General features: G+C 36.6%; 2 protein-coding genes across 6 annotated transcripts in view; both read right to left on the reverse strand.

Annotated features, from left to right (window-relative positions):
- LOC306868713 (lethal(2) giant larvae protein homolog 1-like) overlaps nt 1-20,450 on the reverse strand; it is a 36,170-nt gene extending 15,720 nt beyond the window's left edge. For 4 of the 5 annotated variants that reach the window (XR_013784120.1, XR_013784121.1, XM_079415009.1 and 1 more), the window contains exons 1-5: nt 20,204-20,450; nt 18,811-18,908; nt 6,340-6,421; nt 6,071-6,201; nt 5,818-5,961 (exon numbers count right to left, since the gene is read on the reverse strand). Coding sequence is in view for 3 of the 5 variants with exons in the window: in XM_079415009.1 (XP_079271135.1) it covers nt 5,818-5,961; nt 6,071-6,201; nt 6,340-6,421; nt 18,811-18,908; nt 20,204-20,284 (536 nt within the window). In the remaining 2 variants the exon portion in view is untranslated. Of the gene's footprint in view, nt 1-5,817; nt 5,962-6,070; nt 6,202-6,339; nt 6,422-18,800; nt 18,909-20,203 lie in introns of all 5 variants that reach the window. The other variant, XM_079415011.1, reaches the window with a different exon arrangement.
- A 1,184-nt stretch (nt 20,451-21,634) lies between these two features.
- The window catches only part of LOC306868186 (unconventional myosin-XV-like), a gene marked incomplete at both ends in the record, with an annotated part of 34,442 nt that continues 33,887 nt past the window's right edge, over nt 21,635-22,189 (reverse strand). Inside the window, 2 exons of the mRNA XM_079414255.1 lie at nt 21,635-21,736; nt 21,896-22,036. Coding sequence (XP_079270381.1) covers nt 21,635-21,736; nt 21,896-22,036 — 243 coding nt within the window. The remainder of the gene's footprint in view (nt 21,737-21,895; nt 22,037-22,189) is intronic.

Here is a 22,189-nt window from a genome sequence, read left to right on the forward strand (position 1 = left end):
AACCAGACAAATGATGACCAATCAAAAGCCACAGTCCGGGATTCCTCTGTGGCTGTGGTATGGATTCAAGAGCTGGAATGTGCATGGTACACCCACAGAGTCGGGATGAGATGCAGCCATGAAGGGAAAGAGGAAAAGAGGAAGGTGCATGGAAAAGAAGGACTGGAGTAGTCATCTGGTGGCTTGGCTACAGATAAGAACAGCCACAAGAAACAATTTGACAATAATAATCCCAGGTTTTTCATGACTGAAGGAAGCCTTAATTTACAAAAGTAGAAGAATGATATTGTAAATAGTTTTCCAAACTAATTTTCAGTGAGGTTAGTAGACGATGGCTTTTTACGTTTCATACTTGCAAGCACACAATTTGTAATTATAATAAGTATTCTGAAGACATTAAAACTCATATACATGGCAATCTAGATGCCCCTATGTTTTAAAGAAAAACAAATCACCACAAAACACAATAATGTTTTTTTTTTTACTGAGCCACAGACTATATTCTGGCATTCCAGATCCTGCTGATTCCCAAAGATGAGTGTGCAAAGCTCATATCCCCCATTTTAAATGCCTCCTCGGCTGAGGCCCAGGAGCTTTGGCACTTGGTACAAAAGCATTTTGTTCAGTAGTTTCCTGGCTGACACATACTTATTACCAGTGGCTCAGATAGGACGCCCATTACCCTAAATTGTCTTCAGTTAATGAGCAGCTCAAGGTCTCTCAGAAGCAGATGAAGTCCACATTTAGCTACACAGGCTATATCTGCAAAAGGGCACACTGGGAAAGCTGTAATTTATCTCAGAGTTAAATAACGTCTTTTAAAGAGTATGATGAATAGTTAGTGATTTCCTGCCTTGTAGAAGACATAATTACAGCCATTAGGAAAAACAGGTTTCTTCTTAACGAACAGTGTATTAAATATTTATAAATATCCTTACAATGAAAACTGGATAGCAGCAGCTTAAAGATCCCATCATATCACAGGGATCGAGACCTTTCTGAACTCCAAACGTCTAACAGTGGCGGTGTGAAGTCGGTGCCTTGGCAGTGGGACAGGAAAGATCAAGCTGCATATAACCTACTGACAGAGTAACAGACAGCCACAGCTGGGGGCAAGAATCAGGAAGTTTGATTCATTCCCAGTTCAAAGTGTATGAGAGAAGTGTGACAAAAGCATCTCGGTTAGGGAAAAGGAGGGAAGAAAATAAACAAAAGGTCTTGCTGCAGCTTCATTAACTTCATGCACAGTCCTCTCAGATGGGGTGGGAGCCCCAAAATGCTTATTTTATGAGGTAAGTGCTGTGGAATCTGTCTGCACGGCCATCTTTATTAGAGTCCAGTGTAGATTTCCTGAGTCACTGAGGCTTAAAAAATACTCGCTATCCCGTTAGAGATATTCTGAAAATCCTTTTCAGAGTGGTTGCAGACAGGGTTAGGTTTATACTAATAAATACTTTTATACTGCAAGGATGCATTTAACTGATCAAAATTGAAAGTAAAGACACAAAGACATCATATTTTTACAAAATATTTCAATTTTATTAACACTAGAACAGCCACGGGGGAAATTTTACTCGTGGCTGTTTTTCAAATGTACATAACAGATTTTCAATTAAACATTCAAAAAAAAAAAAAAAAAAAAAAAAAAAAAAAAAAGGGGCATTTACACCTATAAGCACCGGCGGGTCAACTGTCAAATTTACCCACTATATATATATATATATATATATATATATATATATATATATAGTGGGTAAATTTGACAGTTGACAGCAACAGATTCCAAATGCAAATAGCACACTTGAAATGAACTCTGGACCTTTTATCTGCTCATTGTAATTGGGATAAATAGGGAATAACACACACCTGGCCATGGAACAGCTGAGAAACCAATTGTCCCATTACTTTTGGTCCCTTAACAAGTGGGAGGCACATATGCAAACTGTTGTAATTCCTACACCGTTCACCTGATTTGGATGTAAATACCCTCAAATTAAAGCTGACAGTCTGCAGTTAAAGCACATCTTGTTCGTTTCATTTGAAATCCATTGTGGTGGTGTATAGAGCCAAAAATGTTAGAATTGTGTCGATGTCCCAATATTTATGGACCTGACTGTATATAATGCCTGTATTTTCGCGCTGTCAGTTTCTTGACGCTTATGTTTTAACATTGTACATTGCTAGGCAATGCCTTTCATTCACTGAATTAGCGGTTATCAGTTTAATAAATAAAGACAAAATGAGTAAAAGGCGGCAATTTATGGATGCTAAAGAGGTATAAGCAGAACTAAATACCACGAGCGATGGAGAGTTTGATGGTACTGAGATATGTAATGCATCCTGGTCGGCTCAGCATCTGACAGCGATCAAGATATAATATTTATGCTTTAGCCTAATGTTACTCATAATTGTTCAAAATTTGGATTATTTAATTTTTGTTTTGCTATTTCTATCGTTTATTGTTCGCTCCTGTGGTGCTATTTAGTCTGCCCGTTTACTGAAGAAGAAAAAATCTGCTCTATGATGTAACTGTTAATGAATAAAAGCATTTTATTTTTTATATTACCCAAAGTTTATTGCTGTTGTTCTCTTATTCAAATTATAAATGATATAACTAAAATTAATAATTAATTAGGTGAAGCTGTGCGCTTGAATTTGTCATCGCATCATGCAGTGTGGTAAATTGTTATTGCTCATTAATGTCTATATAGCTATTTTAGTCATTTCAATTACATGGGTTAATATATTATCTAATATGATTAGCCTATATTATTATTCTTCTTAATATATTAATGACATAGTATAATATTACATCACCCAAATATGTATTTACTTCCTTCTAATGCTTGTTGTCAGTGCTTGTTTAGCTTGAACATAACAGGACAAAAATAGTCGATGACTAGACAATCATTTCATGACTCTAGACACTTCTTTGTGAAGACAGTGGCATAATACAGTGAAATAATATATTCTTTAGCCATATCGCTGGCGGTTTTAGGTATACAGCGTCCCCCGGTGGTTCTAGTGTTAATGGGGACCTATTAAAAATCACTTTTATAAGCTGTTTGAACACAGATGTATAGCTGCAGTGTGTGAAAACAACCAGCCTATAAATGTTAAAAATCCACCAACTAATTTTTTTATAAAACCAATAAATCATGAACAGTCTCTTCAAACGAGCTGTTTCAGATTCTCCCTCTGTTCACGTCACCGAGGGGACAGCCCTGAGTTCTATTCATGTTAATAGAACTCAGGGCTGTGTTCTATTAACATGAACACAGCCCTAAGTGAGAAGCTGCAGTCCTCCATTACTGGAGATCTATACAATGTCAGCGCCAAAAAGGCTTTACAAGTGTTGTGTTTTGGGATGCACTAATGAACGTAGGAGTCGCCATAATCTCCCCCCATCTGAGCCGAGGACACTGTGGTTAAATTTCATTTTCGGAGGAAATATCACAGGAAAAAAATCGGTAACGTCCCATAAATGTTTAGGAATCAATACCAACGCTTCACGTTCAAACATCAGCTCCAGACAAAGTAAGTATCATGCATTAGTTTTCCAAATTGCCCTTCTGAAAGAGCTTCTTGGCACTCTATAAGGCTAATTGCTAAAGCTATCATTGTCTCCGTGTGTTTTCGCTGAGGCTGCCTTCAAGTGCTGCCAGAATGATCGTGAATAGGAATGTGGTAGTTAAAAGTTGCATATGAAAGCAATGCGAGTCGATCGTTTGAAGTTGTCGAGCTCATGATCAGAAGTGGGATTTATAAAGTTTGTGATAGTATGTGATAGCACCCTGTCTGTGTAATTGTCTGCATTATGCACAGTATAATCAGATGACAGACTGAAACAGAGTATGTTTTCTGTAAAGATAACAGGCTTGTACTAATAGTGGATGTTTATTTGCAAAGGCTAGCAATTCTAATTAGGGCTGGGCGAATCGATCCTTAAGTATCGAAACTGATGTTGTATCGAAAGGATCGTTCCTCACAAAAATATTGATTCTAAAGTGCATTTTTTAACCATTAATTTTATTTATCTATCAAGAAATTCTATGCATAAAATAAGCTTTTAAAAGGAAAAATAGACTGTATTAGCGAATAATTGTGTTGGATAGAACCATTTCTCCTGCTCATCGGAACACACGCAAATGCTGAAAGACATAACCAATCAATCACAGACAGCATTCGCTGCTGACGCATAGCTCACAGTGCTTGTTCAAGTAGAGCTGCGTTCCCCAAAAGCATCAGAAGCATAAGTAGATCTTAAGAAACCATTGCCACATTATTACATTACATAAGATAACATTGTTAATATATATAAAATTAATTCTGAAAAATGCATCACGGTTCCCACACAAATATGAAGCAGCAATAATAATCAGAAATGTTTCTTGAGCAGCAAATGATATTAGATTTATTTCTGAAGGATCATGCACTGAAGACTGGAGTAATGATGCTGAAAATTGATGTATTTTAAATTACATTTTAAAATATATTAAAATAAAAAATATATATATTTTAATTGTTATATTTCACAATATTGCAGTTTTTACTGTATTTTTGTTAAAATAAATGCAGCCTTAGTTAGCATGAGACTTATTTAAAAAAAAAAAAAAAAATTACAAAATCTTACAGGCTCCAAACTTGTGTACATGTAATATTTATTTTAAATAGGCTAGTTTGTGGAAGTAAATTTATTTAAACTGGTTGTTAAAACCAGTTTAATGATGTCTCCCTGATCATCGGCGGAGGCCGGGACACCTGGATGAGCCCCGGGGACATATCCCCAGTGAAGACCACGACTTAAATGCAATAAAACTAAAACTAAAAGATAACTAAAAATATAATAAAATACCCAACTACATAATACTATTATTTTTAGAATTTGAAACAATATAAAATAGATATAAATACATTTATACATTTAAAATTAAAACAATAAGTAAACAATAAATAAACAATTATCTCCTAGCCAGAGAAGAACTGGCCCCCCAAATGAGCCTGGTTTCTCCCAAGGTTTTTTTCTTCTCCATTGTCACAGAGGGAGTTTTGGTTCCTTGCCGCTGTCGCCTCTGGCTTGCTTAGTTGGGGACACTTAATTTCTAGTGATTATCGTCAATTTGATTTAGCAGATACTATTTAAACTAAACTGATCTAGACATGACATCTCTCATCTCAATGAAATGCCTTAACTGAAAATTGAGTGTTTAATCTTATTTTTATACATTACTGACAAGTGCTTTGACATAATCTGTATTGTTAAAAGTGCTATAAATAAAGGTGACTTGACTTGGCAAAATAACTTCATGGAACATGATCTTTACTTAATATCCTAATGATTTTTTGGCATAAAAAGAAAAATTGATCATTTTGACCCATACAATGCATTGCTGGCTTTTGCTACAAATATACCCGTGCTACTTATGACTAGTTTTGTGCTCCAGATTCACATATTTGAATGATTTCTGAAGGATCATGTGACACTGAGGACTGGAGTAATGATGCTGAAAATTCAGCTTTGCCATCAAAGTAATAAATTACTTTTTAAAAAATATATTACAATAGAAAAGTGGTTTAAATTAAAATTATTTCATAATACTGTGGTTTTTACTGTATTATTTGTAGTTATTATTTATTTATTTTTGATTTGACTTTGAAATCTCAGTTATATTACACTAAGATTTTTAGTTTTACACACATTTGAACGGAGCCCAAAAAAAAAAAAAAAACTTGCCTTTTCATACTCTGACAGCTATAGTAAAGTGGTAACATCTGGATGAGCTGATGACATGACAAGGTCAATAGGGCAGCTCTCACCTCTGCATGATCTCATCCTGGAGCAGTGACTTGTTCAGCAAGGTGAGGCTGGGCAGTTCCAGGAAGTGCACCCCGCCACCTTCAGTGCCCAGAGCAAGAAGATCACAGCTCAGCTTCAACAGCATGACAGTCACACGTGTTGCACTACACAGGAGAAGGAAGCAACATAAAGGTCATGGTTTGGACAAGATGATAAAGGGCATCTCTAAGCAAATTTGGGTTAATGCAACCAGAATAAGGAACAAAACCTTACCTGGTGCTCTCGATGCCTGGCCTGCCAGGCAGGTTGAAGCTGTGAACCTCCACCAAATGTGATCGGTTTTCGCTCTGCACGATCTCCCATAGGTAAATGGTGTTATCATCCAACAAAGAAAGTATCCCCCCCTATAAACAGAAAAAAACATCTCATATGGTTTAAAGACACAACTGTTCAAATGGCAACTTTCAAAATAAAAGCCCTCTACAACTTCAATAAAACACACATCAACACCTAATAAGCAACAATGGTTGAAACCGTCTTACCTGTCCATAGAGAAAGTGTATCTGAGTGACGGCAGCAGTGTCCTGATGAAGTCCAGTCATCTCCACCCCAGGAGCCCCATATCTTAATGCGCAGTCAAGGAAAAAAGCTTCAGACTAGGCTTTCATAATCGATTGAGTCAATTATTTTTTCAATTGATCAAATATTCATTCTTACTCTCTTCAAACAATGTGCAAACTGAAGTCTTTATATGCACAGTGTGTATAGTGAGCATTTGTAAAGTAATGACTTTACTGTAATAGTAGTGTGAAGTAAGGAACTTCCAATTAAAGTTAACTTCCAAAGTTACAATTTACAAGAAATATGCAATGCATAAGATTAATTAAAAACCTAAATTTGATTTCAAGTCTCTCTTTCTGTTTTAAGGGACATGCGTGAGCTCTTTAGTGTTTTCAAAGTTAATGGCAACAGGTTTCAAATCACTTAATTGCCATTATGACAAAGTTTTTGCAAAATGGTAACGTTTTTGTAAAAATGTAATTTGATTTTCATTACTGATTTTATCGAATAGTTGCAGCCCTAGTTAAGACACTTATTGCCACGTCTTCGCTCCAATGGATCACAATATCTAGCAGGCACACACTTTTATTCTTGTTTCTTTCAAAGGCAAATCAAGCCAATCAAAGATAAATGTGAATGTGGTGAAAAATTCAAGAAGCAACACTGTGTAATGACTTACACTCATGAAACAGAGGATTCTCTGAGGGAATTACAGTCAGATAATGCTCATTAAACTGCCCACTGAACTATATGTTAAGAACTGAGCCAGAATCAAATCAAAAGGATTGGCCCACACTCAATCTGATCATAAATGTCTCCAGAATAAGCAGAAATCTCCCACTTCTCTTTTTCAGTTTGACATCAACAGCAGTTGGCAAAGCGGATCATGATTTTCTTGAGAGACTGTTGCTCAAATGATTTCTGCACAGTTATTGTAGTCTGCTTCTCATTACAAAACTACACAGCCTTCCACTCTCATAACAAAAGAGTGGATATCTAGGTCAAATCTGATCCACATAAAATGATCCAAACTCTGCAGGAAGAAAGAGACATCCTCAGAATAACTCAATTCAGCAGGCCTTGGTGAAAGAGCAGCTCTTTAAAAGAAAATTAAAATCATTTTTTAAAATAAGAGCATGAGTGTGTCTGGAATGGCACACTTTGCATATTGCATACTATTTAACAGTATGTACCATGCAAAGCATGCCTTACCAAGATGACCAACCATACTGTCAAAAATGTGCAGTATACAACCCAACAACACTGTGTTAAATAGGTAATGCCCCATACCTGACCATCATATTCCAGCTTGATTAATAATAAACTGAAAGCATTTAACAAATGCTATTATATGACCAAAGAACAAAAAGATAAATACATCTGCACACAATATTGAATTGAAGTATGTTGAATAACAGTAACATTAAATTTTCAAACAGCCACACGTTTCATGCACTTTTTTTTTTGTTTGTTTGTTTATTGAGGGGGCAATGTTGGCTCACTTAAAAAAAAAAAAAAAGAATTTAACAAAAATTTTAGTGTGTAAAGAGACCTGGGTTCAGACCTCATCCAAACAAATTGAAATAAATATTTAATATCAATGTTTATATATAAAAAAAACAAACTTTTAATATTGAATAATAAATACTTTCATGGACGCATTTTTGTTATATGGACAACGGTCATTGTTTTTTGGATTCACTTAGAAAGGGTTGGACTGGACATCATGATTCTGAAAACAGGCCATTTCTCTTTGCAAACTTGCTCGTGAGGCAGGGTAGGTACATCTGATACAGACTAATGAGAAGAGATGCAGTCATGGTGCGAAGGGAGCACAGGACACACTGTCAGCTCGACTGAGTCCAGAACAAAAGCTCAGACTGTGTGGCACTGCCACACGTCACCCTGCCACCTCGCACACAGCGCTCTGAGAGCCACTTCAGCTGCTGCCTAATCAAGCCCATAATGTCTTACACAACCAGGCTCTTGAAACGGCACCCCAGACAAACTGCTCCATTCTGAAGTTCCCTTGGTTGCCATGGCAGCATCTCGATTATGTCACACAGTAACAGGCATACAGTTATTTGCAGAAGGGGCTCGTATGCCCCAAAATACGCTACACAATGAAAGGTTCAAAAGCTGGGAAACATGTAACATCTTACACCAATTAAAGGAACCTGACAACATTAAAGGTCATGTCAACATCTCAGACAAAGTTGTTCACCAGATAATGGTCATAAACGGTTTTTGTAACAAACAATTTTTGCCTGTGTAAAACTTTACAAGAAAAAAAAATAAAATAAAAATGTAATGCAAATGTGGTTTTCGCAGTTTTCTTTTTAAAAGGTTAGTTCATCCAAAAAGGAAAGTTCTGTCTTTAATTACTCACCCTCAGGTCGTTCCAAACCCGTAAGACCTTCGTTCATCTTCAGAACACAAATTAAGATATTTTTGTTGAAATATGAGAACTTTCTGACCCTCCCATAGACAGCAACACAGCTACCACGTTCAAGGCCCAGAAAGGTAGTAAGGACATCATTAAAATAATCCATGTGACAAAGTATTCTCGTAGCTTCAAGTTACTATTCAACCACGGATGTCACATGGACTATTTTAACAATGTTCTTGCTACCTTTCTGGCACTTGAACGTGGTAATTGCGCTGCGGTCTATGCAGGGTCAGAAAGCTCTCGGATTTCAACAACAATATCTTAATTTGTGTTCTGAAGATGAACAAAGGTCTTACGGGTTTGGAACGACACGAGGGTGATAGTAGTGAGAGTAATTAATGATAGCAGTAAGATAAAGTAGATGGTAGTAAGATAACATTTTATAAATAATGTAAATGTACTCAAGGAGTAAAGCTTGCTTTCCAAAGGATTCTCATTCTTACTGTAATTTCTAATAACGCATATGGCAGATGCTTTTATCAGTTCTTGTATTCACTGGGAAACAAAACCATGACCTTGGAGTTGCAAGCATTATGTAGTAGCACTTCAGCTAAAGAAGAACTACAATTATACCAATAATAATAATAAAGAATAATACAAAAACAACCTTTAAAAGGATGAAGCAATACACAATATGAATTGGACCGCATTGGTGAAAGTCCATAGAGTGGTAGCTAAGCAGGATGTGTCCCTTTGATCAGCTCCACTCCATTCTTAAGGATTACATCATGCTCCTGCACAATAGACAGAGAAAAAGGGAAGATAGAGAAAGAAGTGGCGGAGATGATCAAAAGGGAAAAGATGGACACAGTAAGTGAGGTAGAAAAAAAAATAAAAAAATTGTACATCACCAAAACAAGGTCCAAGCATAGAGCACAGAAAGGTGTGTGAACCATACTGGGAGTGCAGGGCCTCTGTGTTGAGTGTGGGAATTGCACAGAGAAGCAGAAACATCTGCAAAATTCTCTCACACTCAGCTCTGATTAGTCCACAGGTCATTAACATGAACAGAGAGGCCCTGTCATTTTCCCCCCACAAAAACTCCCCCAACAGTCAATATAACAAGAATTAAACCCTCCTTTCTGAGCAAACTCGTCCAACTCAGTGCATTGCTAATGGTGCGGAGAGATTACAAACCACGAGATGGCTGCACTCTGGGGAGGACACAGCATGGTTTTGGTTTGTTGACAGAGAAAGAAAGGGATTTCCTGTTTGTGGTGAACCATTTTTAAGATTCATCACGACCCATTTGACAGGAAATTCTGTCCTCGTCGTGCAGGCTTTTATGTGTTAGACAATCTAAGACCTTCACATCCTCACTCATAGCGTCTTTCAGATAGGCTCTGAATTCTGCATTCAGAATTAATTTCCTTAAGCTACATGTCTCACATGAATACTAGTGTTTCCATTGGAAGTAACAAGCAGACACTCAAAACAGAACCTGACATTCTCAAAACACAAAACATGAATTTTTAGTTCGTGAAGGCATCCAATTCAGCTCAAAAATATTTTAAAAATCCCTTTCTCACGTAATCCATGCAAGTCAAACTAGTATTAGATTCCAATAAGACTTAATAGAATTAATTTGATTAAGATGATCAATATTATAGCCAAAGACAGAGTTTACAGTAATGCAAACAGAAACAGATCCTAGTCAATACAAACCTGAACATTTTCCTTTTAAACTGCTAATCTGGATATCCAGTACCTAAGCAGGTGTTCGGGTTTAAAGATATGAGAGAAACTTTCATTTTATAGAAAACAAATTCTCAAAACATCTCCTTGTGGGTTCTACAACAATGTCAAGGAGTTCAGAATAACAAGGGTTAGAAAATCAACATATTTCATTTAGCATAATCCTTGTGAAAATGAAACTAGCTTACTTGAACAAAAAAGTACTACTCAAAAGAACTTAAGCACAAACTTTTCACACTTAATTGAAAATCAATTGAAATTAAAATGTATTACGGTTTAAATTTATATGAAATTCTATGAGTTGCCTTTTTAACAACTTAAGTGGGATTTAAGTACATTTATATGTATTTTCACAATTCTACTGTCTTTGAAATATGGTTAAAGCGTCCTTGTGAATGTTCTGACATGCATTGGCATAATTCCATTATGGATTTAAAAGGAAAAATATTCTTTAATGTCATATCTGCTTGTATGGCTGATGAAGTTGCAAAACATTAACTAGTACATTAAATGTAATATCAAACAACATTACAGTTAAACCTATAATTCAGTACTTTATATGTGCTTCTGTATGTTAGTCAATACATTAAAATACACTAAATTTCAATTTGTTTAATTTACTTGCAAACTTATTGCCTCAGAAAAATCTAGTTAAAGTTACTTAGTATATTCAAGTTGTAATAAATTAGCTTCTGTGTAAATTTGAATATATTGATCAACCTGAGGCAGTAAGTTCAACTGATTTTCTCAAGTAACATTTAGAAATTTACAGTCTACTTTAAAAGCACAACAAAAGATTAAACCAATGATTTAAAAAATACTTTACAAGTAAAAAAAAAAAAGTTAATATTGTCATTACAAAGTGCACTTAAGAGAAAGTGGTCATGAAAGTATTTCACTAACATTAAAGTACACAAATGCACAATGCATTTAAGCACACTTTTTCCATAGGAAACAACACATTCAAAATAAATTACTTAAATTCATCATGATCCAAATAATATAAATATTTAGCCACACTATAGCTACTCTCCACCCTCTCCATTAGCACAAAAGAATTTTAACATGTCAAAGTCATGTAACAATCAGAACTCCCCTCAAGGGCCCCAGATTGCTCTCACAACATAAGCCAAACCTCTCGGAGGGCCTACGCCAACCATCTCCTCTCCACATACTCCCAACAATGCTCGGCAATTACTCACTCAAGCGCTAACAACTAGTTAGCAAAGGATAATGCAATTTCACGGTCTGAATAGTGACAAACAGCAGACATTGTGTCCGAAGTCTAATGCAGTAAACATACGTTGTCCTATATTGAGGAGACAAACCTAAGTAATTATGGGGGCTTTCTCTAAAAAGAAAAAACAATTACAAGTGATGCCTTTGTCATTGAATGATGAACGAAAGCCAGACTGTTTATGCTAAAACACAATCCACCATTTTTGAGATACAAAGTCACTTGTTAACCTCGTATAACATTGCTTAGAAGTATCATCCAATTTGAGATGCATGAACGCAATCTGAGATTCCTTCCAAAAAGAAAAAAAAGGACACGATGAAACATTTGACATACAGCAGCTACAGCGGAACTTTGGCTTAGTAAGCAGTTCTAGAAACTGTAGTTTTAGCAACAAAGACTGATCCGTGAACTTTGTGTTACCCATAGTGCATGGCCATTTTCAGTTCATGTCACAACTGATTAGACTGACTGGAAGGAAATTCCTGCGCCTGTTCTGCTTATTTCCAAAACAGGCAAAGGTCCTTATAAAAGAAGCCACAAGCAAACCCTTTCCCATCCTGTAACTTGCCACAATTCGTAAATAAATGGAGGCCCTTTAAGTAGACAGGTTTGGCAGCAATGAGCATAAAACAGAATTCAATGAGTCTTCTTCACTATTCGAGTTTCCAAAGGTCTATAGATTGCTTACCGGCCACTGAAGTGCACTAAAGGGGGGGGGGGGGGGGGGGGGGGGACTGATTTGGAGCTCCCTGTGTGTGTCCGTGAGGCTCACAACGGAATACTAATGGCTTTAGGCTGAGAAACATGAGAGAAAAGATATGCAAAGAGACATTTAAACTTCCCTCAGCAGCATCAGGAAAAACCATCAGGAAGAAACGGCTCCAGCAAAAGATAGAGCAGTTATGAATGAACCTATGAAGAGGCGTTGGAGTGTTTCCTCAGCTGTGTTCAATCAGAAGAGATCATGCGAGAATGTGAAATGTGAGAGCATCAGTCTTTCATGAGGCAATCTGCCAAACTAAAAGTTGTGATAAGGCTATGCCTCTAGACCAGACAAATGTTTGAGTGTTTGCAGTGGCATAGATGCAAACTTCCTGGCTCAGATCAGAGAGCTGCTGTAATGCCACCGGGAGAAGAAAACGGATAACTAGCGCTCTAGGATAAGACTCCATGCATACAGATCCACTTACGCAGAGCTACTGCACTTGATTGAGAAGACAACCGATGATAGGAAAGACGACTGACATTTTGAAGATCTACCAAGAATTATATCAACTCCACTTTAAAAGTCACAGCACATTAGAGGCATAATTAACACGGGAGAGCAACTTTAGACATTAATGTGTCTTAATTAATTCTTGGCAGATTATTCATACCAAATACAAAGAAATGTGTTAAAGAAAAACCCTGTAAGGGCTGTGCCGACTAGTCAAGTAATTCTCCCACTAATATTGTTTTGGTACTAGTCGTGACGACCCTGGGCTTGTTTCACACGTGATAGCAGTTTGCATTTATTTGGCATGCATACAGATTTAATGGTTTACATTATTCACACTGCCCACCTCAGCAGCTGCATAGGGTAAGAGTGAGTAGTTAGCAAATAGTAGTCTACATTGAAAAAGATTGTGTTGATAAACTGGTCTATGGTTTAAGAATAATACGTAAAAAAAAGAAAAGGATGGTGGATTAATTCATTCTTCACAGGGAGTTTGACTGACAGGTGATCTGACCATGCCGAATCTGCCATTTTGTCAGACAAACAAACCAGACAGGAAAGTAGATTAAAGTCAGTGGACATGACCTTGAAAATGGTGTGTATTGGAGTCTTTCTGTGGTTGAAACAAGATACCTTCTGATGTTCATTCATGTTTATTTTGTGCTATAATAATTAGTAAAGAGGAATAAAGGATCAGTTAACAGGCAAGAGAAAAAAATTAATTTAAAAGCGGAGACTGTTTCATACCAAAAGTAAGCTGCCCTGTCTTGTCTGTCTGCATATTGTCAGTTTCTTCTTAGTTCCGCAATGTATTTTTCACTGCGTGAGAACATGAGGTGTGGCATGAGAGCACCATGGCTTGTCGGATGTAGCAGTAGTAACTAAGGGGGCAGGGCTTTGCAAAGGGTCAGTTAACATTGGGATGTAGATATGCTGCTCCTTGATTAGATATGATCCTAGCCGTAGATTAGATTTCACAAAATTCATGACTAATAATTTCCCTTCACTAACCATTTAATACTTTACAGCTGTTACTAAACATACTGGTAAATTCATTGCCTTTCAAAAAATTTGCAATTCTTGCACTGAAACAAGCCATCCATCTGATTAATACAAATCCAAAGACTGTGGGAATTTATATGAACACATCTCTGAAGAGAAGAATGACTGTCTTCTGGAAATTTTCAAAGGCTTTTTATTTCTCCTTCCCATCTCCATATAATGACTAAGACTTTATAATTTTGACTGAAAATGGTTTAAAGGTTGAAGTATAACAGTATCATTTTATAAGACTTGTCAAAACTTTAATTATGAGTTATAAAGTTGTTTAAATCCTTGTTTTTATAGTCATTTTATGGTTTAGCATGTTACCATAGACATTGGAGTGGTTTCAAAACCTCGCTGATATCTAAACGTAGTTCTATTGCAATATCAAAAATTCCTGAAATAATTTCAACTACTGACCAAAAAAAGTTCTTAAAGTAATTATTTTACAGTATTAAAGAGTGTTTTAGCTTGCATTAGCATTGCTGTTCTTTGTGTACTCCAAGTACTGATACCACAGTGGTGTTAGATGCTGCACAGCCATCTATTGATGTGGATCAGCACATTTTATGTAAATTACTCTGATACTATTGAATTTTAGAGAGTGGTTTACACAATTATTTTCCATACCTGTCCAACAAAACATGAAACAACTTGGACATCACTACTTATACTACACTACTTATACCATACCAACTGATGCTTTACACCTCACCTTTTTGTTGCAGCCGATGATCGTTCATATCAATTGTAATATTGGAGCATAAATCGCGCCTGCTAGATTAGGTTAATGAGCTCTAATGTGTGCTGATCAAATGAGGGTGATGCCATAGTAATGACAGAAATTCATTCTGGAGACCGCACCTCATTTCAGCACAGCCACAACCGACAACAGAAGCAGCATTTCTGACAGTTACATGGCTCAGCCAGCCAGACACTGTCAATCACGAAAGCTGTCGCTACTAAAATCTGAAGCACATCCTGATTACAAGCCTGCTCCAGCGGTGGCCCGGGAAACCATTTCAAAAGAAGTCTTTGAGATGAAGGCCGGCAACAAAAGTGCAGAGGAATGTCCTCTTACAGCAGAGGGTGAACCTAAGGCACAGCCACATGCATTCTTTAGGAGTGAACCCGGCACTTCCAACAGCTCCTCTGTCCCAGCAGTCTCATTACTTTCCACTTCGCCTTGCTAAAACCCCCTCGCCTGTCCTCCCCTTTAGCTTTAAAATATAGTCCCCATCCCTGCGCCTTAATTTGTGGTGGCTGTGGAGACATTTATGATCAGACAGGCTCCTATTACATTGAATGCTCACTAAACTGAGGCCAAGAAACAAAAGGCAACTGTAAACATCTCATTTAGATGCAAGCTTTCAAAAGGTCAGCAAATGTTTTATAAAAATAAAATAATAAAAAAAAGATATATATGCTCATAATGTGGTATATTCAAAACGCCTGTAGCAGTAATGGCATGAAAATACTTAATTTCATAACCTACCCTGATTCCCATAATTTGTTTAAACAGGAATGTTTGCCTACAAACGGCTTGCTAATATCTATCTATCTAGACCTTAAAATACAATAGGAGAAACAATTTTATGATTGAAAAAACAAGTACACACCTCAGCTTCAGGTACTTTAAATGGTACAGTTAATGGCTTTGTCACTGAACAAATGAATCCAGAGCTTCGGTTAATGGCTTTGGATAGAATGAGCTGGACAAACTCTGATGACAGCACCCTTGATCAGACGCACCTCAGACTTGGCCGTTCTGGCATCTGACATCGAGATGACTGGGGCTATAGAGCTATGCACATCACAGCAATCTAGCCTTTGATGTGCAAACCACACATCTGGAGCTGTAACCAATCCAGATAAAATGGAGCTTATCAAACCACAGTAGCGTTCCAGTTTTCTTTAACTAATGAAGGAAGCACTGACAGCTTAATCAAATAACTCCGCAGGAACTAATACAATGCTGGACGGCTATTGATTCAACCCAAGTTAAAGAGTCTGAGTCTCCACTGCTCAATGAATTAAAGACAGGAGTGCAGAAACACATAAGCAGGCCAACATGGAATCAACACGCATACAATTCAGCATATATGCACAGAACTGGAATGCCTTAATGTAGTACACATCCCCCACCGATTGCATGAATGTTAATTACAACAGTTTTTAAATTGTGGTTAACGCAAAGTGTCAGAATAGTTCATGTGTACATGTTAGCTCACGTCAAATTAACCAGTTTGTTGGTGGGCTTAACTTGTGTTTCCTGCATTGCTTTTCAGCTTTGACACTCTTCACAGGATGCATATAAAAACATAGCGCAACTTGTCCGTTACACTCAGACGTATATGTATGTCACAATACAGAAAAAAATCTATCGCAACTTTAATGAAGCGTTCAAAAAGATTCAGGAGTCACTGATTTGAATCAGTCTGACAAATCCTTATTTGAATGAACTCACTAAATTCAGCACCTGAACCAACATATGACTCACTTACTAATACGCAAGTTCCACATCAATGATTTATTAGTTTAATATAGCCATAAAGCTGCTCTTGCTGCGGCATCAAGAAAGAAAAATATATATATTTTATCTTTATCTGCAAACCTCAAAGTCATGTCTTTAGGTTTATCCTTATTTTCATAGATTACTAAAAGCCTTATGACAGGAAAAAAAAAAAAAAAAGAACTTACATTTAACTAACTTTAGTTTTCCCCCACATATTTCACTGTAAAAAAAATTCAGTGGGTCTTGAGATTGATCATATCTCTCTAGCAGGGTCCTAAAATAAAAAGCTCTGGGATCTCTTGGATTGTTAAATATTTTGGCTAATTTAATTATGCTTTAGCATAATTGTACCATGTTTAAATGCATTCTGCAGAATTCTTCTCAAAACAAGCTAGCGTGACACCAAGTCATTTAGCTTTCCTTGTTAAAGAATAATGAGGAAACATCTGAACAAAACTTCTAAGTCTCTCAAAGAGAACTCTTAAATGAAAGAAGAAATTCGCCAACACTAAACCTATACTATATTCCCAAATGTTATTCAAAGACATCCAGTTTTAAAAAGGTTGGAGTCAGACTGGGTAAACCAAACTTTGATCACTCATCACACCCCCTTCAACACCCAATCAGAGGAAATGCTTTCAAAGCCAAACCTCTCATTACTCAACCTCAGAACACCCGCTTTATTTACACCAACCAGTCCCTGTCCTCTCTCCTTCTTGAGTTTTCTTGTCTGATGGATGAGGCATTAGTTTGTAAGGGCTGACAGATATTCTCTCAGATCTGGCGAGTGGCAGGTTGTCAGATCAGGCTGTCCCGCAGCTAGCACCCTCCCCCCCCCCCCCCCCCCCCCCCCAAGTGAGTCAAGGCTGCAGACCGAGCGTCTCTCAGCTGGCCTGTGCCTGACACTACCAGTCTCCTAAAGCTCAAAGACCTGTACTGTACCACCACAATCACTATATCCTCACTGATATTCCCGTATCTCAGCTTCCATCTCAGAAAAAAGAAAGCAAGCGTGACTGTGGAAGAATGTTGGATGTATTCCATGATGCTTGGCCTGTCTGACCTGTCCGGTTCAGGAAGACTAGATAATAACAGCTCACCAGAGGACTCTCAAACACTTTATTCTGATAGTATCCTCCTAAACATTCCTTCTACCCACTACAGACTCAAATATTCGGGCCTGGATAGTGTCGGCTGTAATTATGACAATTTAGAAAAGTTTGTTTTCAAAGTACCACGTTTTAGGGGACTAGCACAACATGTAATGAGTCACACGGTGTACAAAGGCAGATGACTCAAGTCTTCAACACAACAGAGCCATACATCCAGAGTAATTAATCACAATCAGTGAACCAGAAACTAGGACATTCACTCACTGCATTGTATTACTGATCTAGATCAAATTGACCAAATCTCTCTCAACATTTTATGAAATGCTCTAAGAGTTTGGAGAAGTATCAGCAAGGATATGAAGTGTTTAATTTCATAAAGCTGAAGACGCTGGTGTTAATGTAAAATGTTAATCTTCAGTGTTTCTCACAAAAGGTTGGACACACACTATTATACAGACAAGTACAAATTGCACCTATATATCAATTTCTTTAAAAACTTGTTTTGATGGATTATTTGGACTGAATACTTAATTGAGAGACTCACTGTAATCTACACTGTGGCTACTTACAAAATTATCAACATAAATACATCATTTTGATTCATCTTAATTTTTTTGTTTAATTTATTATTTGAATAGGGAAGATAAACAACTGAGAAGGTGTACAAACTTTTGAGTAGATTATTTAGCTAATGTTTTTTAATCAAGTCTCTTTTACTCGGAAAGGCTGCATTTATTTGACCAAGAACACATTAAAAACAGTGACATTGTAAAATAATAGTATTACAATTTAAAACAACTTTTCTGTTTCAACAATTTTTTAAATATGATTTATTACTGTGATGCAAAGCTGAATTTTCAGCAGTCATCACTCCAGTCTGTCACATGGTCCTTCTGAAATCATTATAATATGCTGATTTGCTGCTCAAAAACATTTCTTATTACTGTAACAGTTGAAAACGGTAGTGCTGCTTCATATTTTTGTGGAAACTGAGACATTTTTGATAAAGAGAGAATTCTGCACAGCAATTGAAATTTGAAATCAACTTTTTTTTTGTAACAATGTAAACGTCTTTACTGTGACTTTTGCTGACCCCAAACATTTAAACAGTAGTGTACATTAACAAAACAATTAGACTACGTCATTCACTCTGTTTGAGGAAAGCACTCACAAAAGGATACATTTTAATGGCCCCTGATTTAGTTCCAATGGCCATAAGCTGCAGTTTGGGATCATAGGCCAAAGCACTTGGCTGGTTTGGGAATCCATGTTCAACTGTCTGAGTAAAGGAAGAGAAGAGACAAATCACACATTCAGAACTTGAACTCACATGTAACGTCCATCATATAGACTTTTCAAATCCCTCTTTTCCTGCTGAACTTACAAAAAAAGAAACCAATTCATACTTCATTGACCTCTCATGAGCCCTGATGCTACAATTAACAATGCAGTAGATCTATTCAGTAAAGTCTTGTCAGGAAGGGGATTTCCTTGTTTTTACAAAAAAAAAAAAACTCATAACGCAAAACCAAAAATAGCATGGACGGAAATCTAGTAGATTTGACAGACAATGTCAAATTCATCTTCACAAGCCATCAAAAGTGATTTGCAGAAACATGTTTTTGGGCAATTTTAAAAATGTCCCCTTAAATCAACACACAAATTCAAGCAAAACCAGACTTGAAGTTGGCCGAATGATGCAGATTTCTTTTCACAGGTTGACAGTGTGACATGATAAATAACAGGGCCTTCCTGTAACATTACACACAGTGTCATGACGCTTCATCGGCATTCTGTTTCTCCTAAACCATCTGTGGATAAATGTCATCAGCAGCATTTGAGAAATGAACAAAAGTGGGGATTTTAATACTCTAAAGTCATGCATTATATGATCTCTCTCATTTCCTCCTGTTTTGCTTTACACTGAGGATGAGGAGGGTAGAAATGTTTAATTGTGCCAGAGTCGGGTCATCAGTAAAAAGCCTACAATCAAACTCTTTCTATGTTTTTGGCAGGATTTTCATTATGATTTAAGGGCAGCCTCATTTCAGAGAGCACTACAAATCCTCAAAATCACTCTGCAACTACCAGCACCACTGCAGGATACATTCAGGGCAATAACAAACATGTATTTGTTTTCAACTAAATAAAACACACATTGAGCTAAATAAAGTTACAAACATGAGGAAACTTTGAGGTCACTCAAAATAGACAACACGCCAGATCTGATTTAATGAGCTCCATTGATAAAGATGAATATTACAAGCAAACACAACATATTTCTCTTTAAGCCATAAAAGTGCAACTGTCCACTAACAAAAAGAAAAGCTACTGTTTCAAACAACTTTCATGCGCTTATATTGTCATATCTGGCCATGATAGTTGTAAACCATTGCCATATTAGCAAATGCATGTTAATAAAGCGAAAGCAAATGAAATAAAACACGTTCACAATAAGTCATGTGAATACATTTGCTTGAATTAAATGTTCTTTCAGTCTATTTCAATGCAACTAGAAACCGCATGCATGCTCGAGAGAGAGAGAGGAGACCCAACGCTATATATCCCACACACCTTATTGAATGCAAACAGATCCTGTTTGATTTTCTCACGATGAGGGTCGTTTCCCTGCCGTCTGAACCTAAACTTCATCATCCTGAAGCCGAATCAGAGAAATATCACAGCCCGCGCCGTCTCAGATTGATATCAATTCCGTTAGGCGTGAATCGGTGCAAAGAAACAATGTGATCCTTCATGCAAGCTCCAGTTTCTTTTGTATCCACTCCTCAAGCCGTGCAAGTTTTCAGCTCTGTGTTTATGCAGTTTGACCACAGGGCAAGTTCACAGGAACCACGTCTTGGGGGAGCCAATCAGAATGCAAGAATCTGTGACCAATTCACCAAACCACGCCCACCGCCAGCTGCGTGTAGAAAACACGGATCAGGATTCCGCTGGATTAGCTTTACTTCATCACACGTTTGAATTCAGTTTCATTGCATGGAGAAACCAGCCAATCAAATAATCTTATTTTAGTGTTATTTATATACATTGAAAGTTTTAAATTAAAATTTTTAATTAACTTTAATTTTTACATTTCCTTTTAATCTTTTTAATAATTTTTAATTATATGTGTTTTGTCATTTATTACTATTAATTTTAAATATTACTATTCAGGTTTAAATTATTTTTATATAAGTTTTTATTTCACTTTTTGTTGCTTTTATTTATTACCAGCTAATGATTTTAGTGCTCCAACCTAAACGTATTCCAGGCGACATTTGAAATGTTTTAGTTTTTCATGTAATATTTTTATATTTTTATTTTATTATTTACTGTATTTTATTGTATATTGAATTGTAATTTATTTAAGCTTTATTTCAATTAACAAAAATGTTTTAATACTTTGTTTTATTTTATAATTATAATAAATATAATATAATATAAATATAATTAAATATATTATTCAATTTATGATTCCTCAAATTGTGCATCTACAGTGAATAAATAATACACATTTGGGGAAAACACAGGTCAGTTGTGATTTTCTTTATTAGTTAGAATAAAGATTTCATATTAAACCTACATTCATTGTGCATATAGACTAGTTCATTTCCCATTCACCTCCACATGACACAAATGCAAACAATATAAATATTTAAAACATATAATAGTGCAAATCAGTATTGAAGAGAGGAACTTCAAAATAAGTGGCTAAAAATTGTTTCCCTCTCTCTCATACAAAAATAAAGTCTTGCTGATCATGTGTCCAGAACTAGAGGTATTACTATAATGTTTTAAATTATAGGCCCATATCTTCAATCTAATGGAATGCATGCAAATTATTGTGCAAAACAAGCTAATCCTGGAACTTGGTTCTGAAATTGCATACAGGCATATTGCACTATTAATAATGACAGGTGGCTTTCGACATGTAGGAGTTTAATAGTGTCTGATTGCAATTATTGCCATAAAAGTAATAATAAATAACATCTATGAGAAGGGGTGCTAGAGCAGCGTGATTTCACTGGGCGGCAGAGTAAGTCTCTTCTCTCGTGCTGACAGCAGGTTCTCCATATGTATGGCGATAACACGGCACAGCTCAAGACTCTGTAAAGTAAAACGCACAGGAATAAGCTCCGCCCACACAGGCCCAGTGAAAGTCACCAACTCAGATTAACATCACACCTTAAAAGGGCATTAAAATGAGCTGATACTGCACGATTAGATTATGTGATGCTCTGCAATCATATATTCCAAAATCCATACCTGGTCCAGTTGTAACTGTGTAATGCGTTGAGACATGAGGTCACCCAGCATTATCTCCACGTACGGGTAACTGGAGCCAGCTGTGGGCCTCTGTGTACGGGTGGACTGGACCTCCTTCAGCGGAAACTTCACCATCGCCTCCTGAAGAACATTGAAAACAGCTGTGACGTCTATATGTGACCGTTATATAATATCATGGGAGGAAATGCAGATAAATTTGCAAATCTTTGCAAATATACAGTAAAATGAACACTTTAACAGTGTCAAGGCAGTTGACATATTTAATCACTAAAT

This window comes from Barbus barbus, assembly GCF_936440315.1.
Source record: "Barbus barbus genome assembly, chromosome: 4".
In the NCBI taxonomy this organism is placed as follows: Eukaryota; Metazoa; Chordata; class Actinopteri; order Cypriniformes; family Cyprinidae; genus Barbus; species Barbus barbus.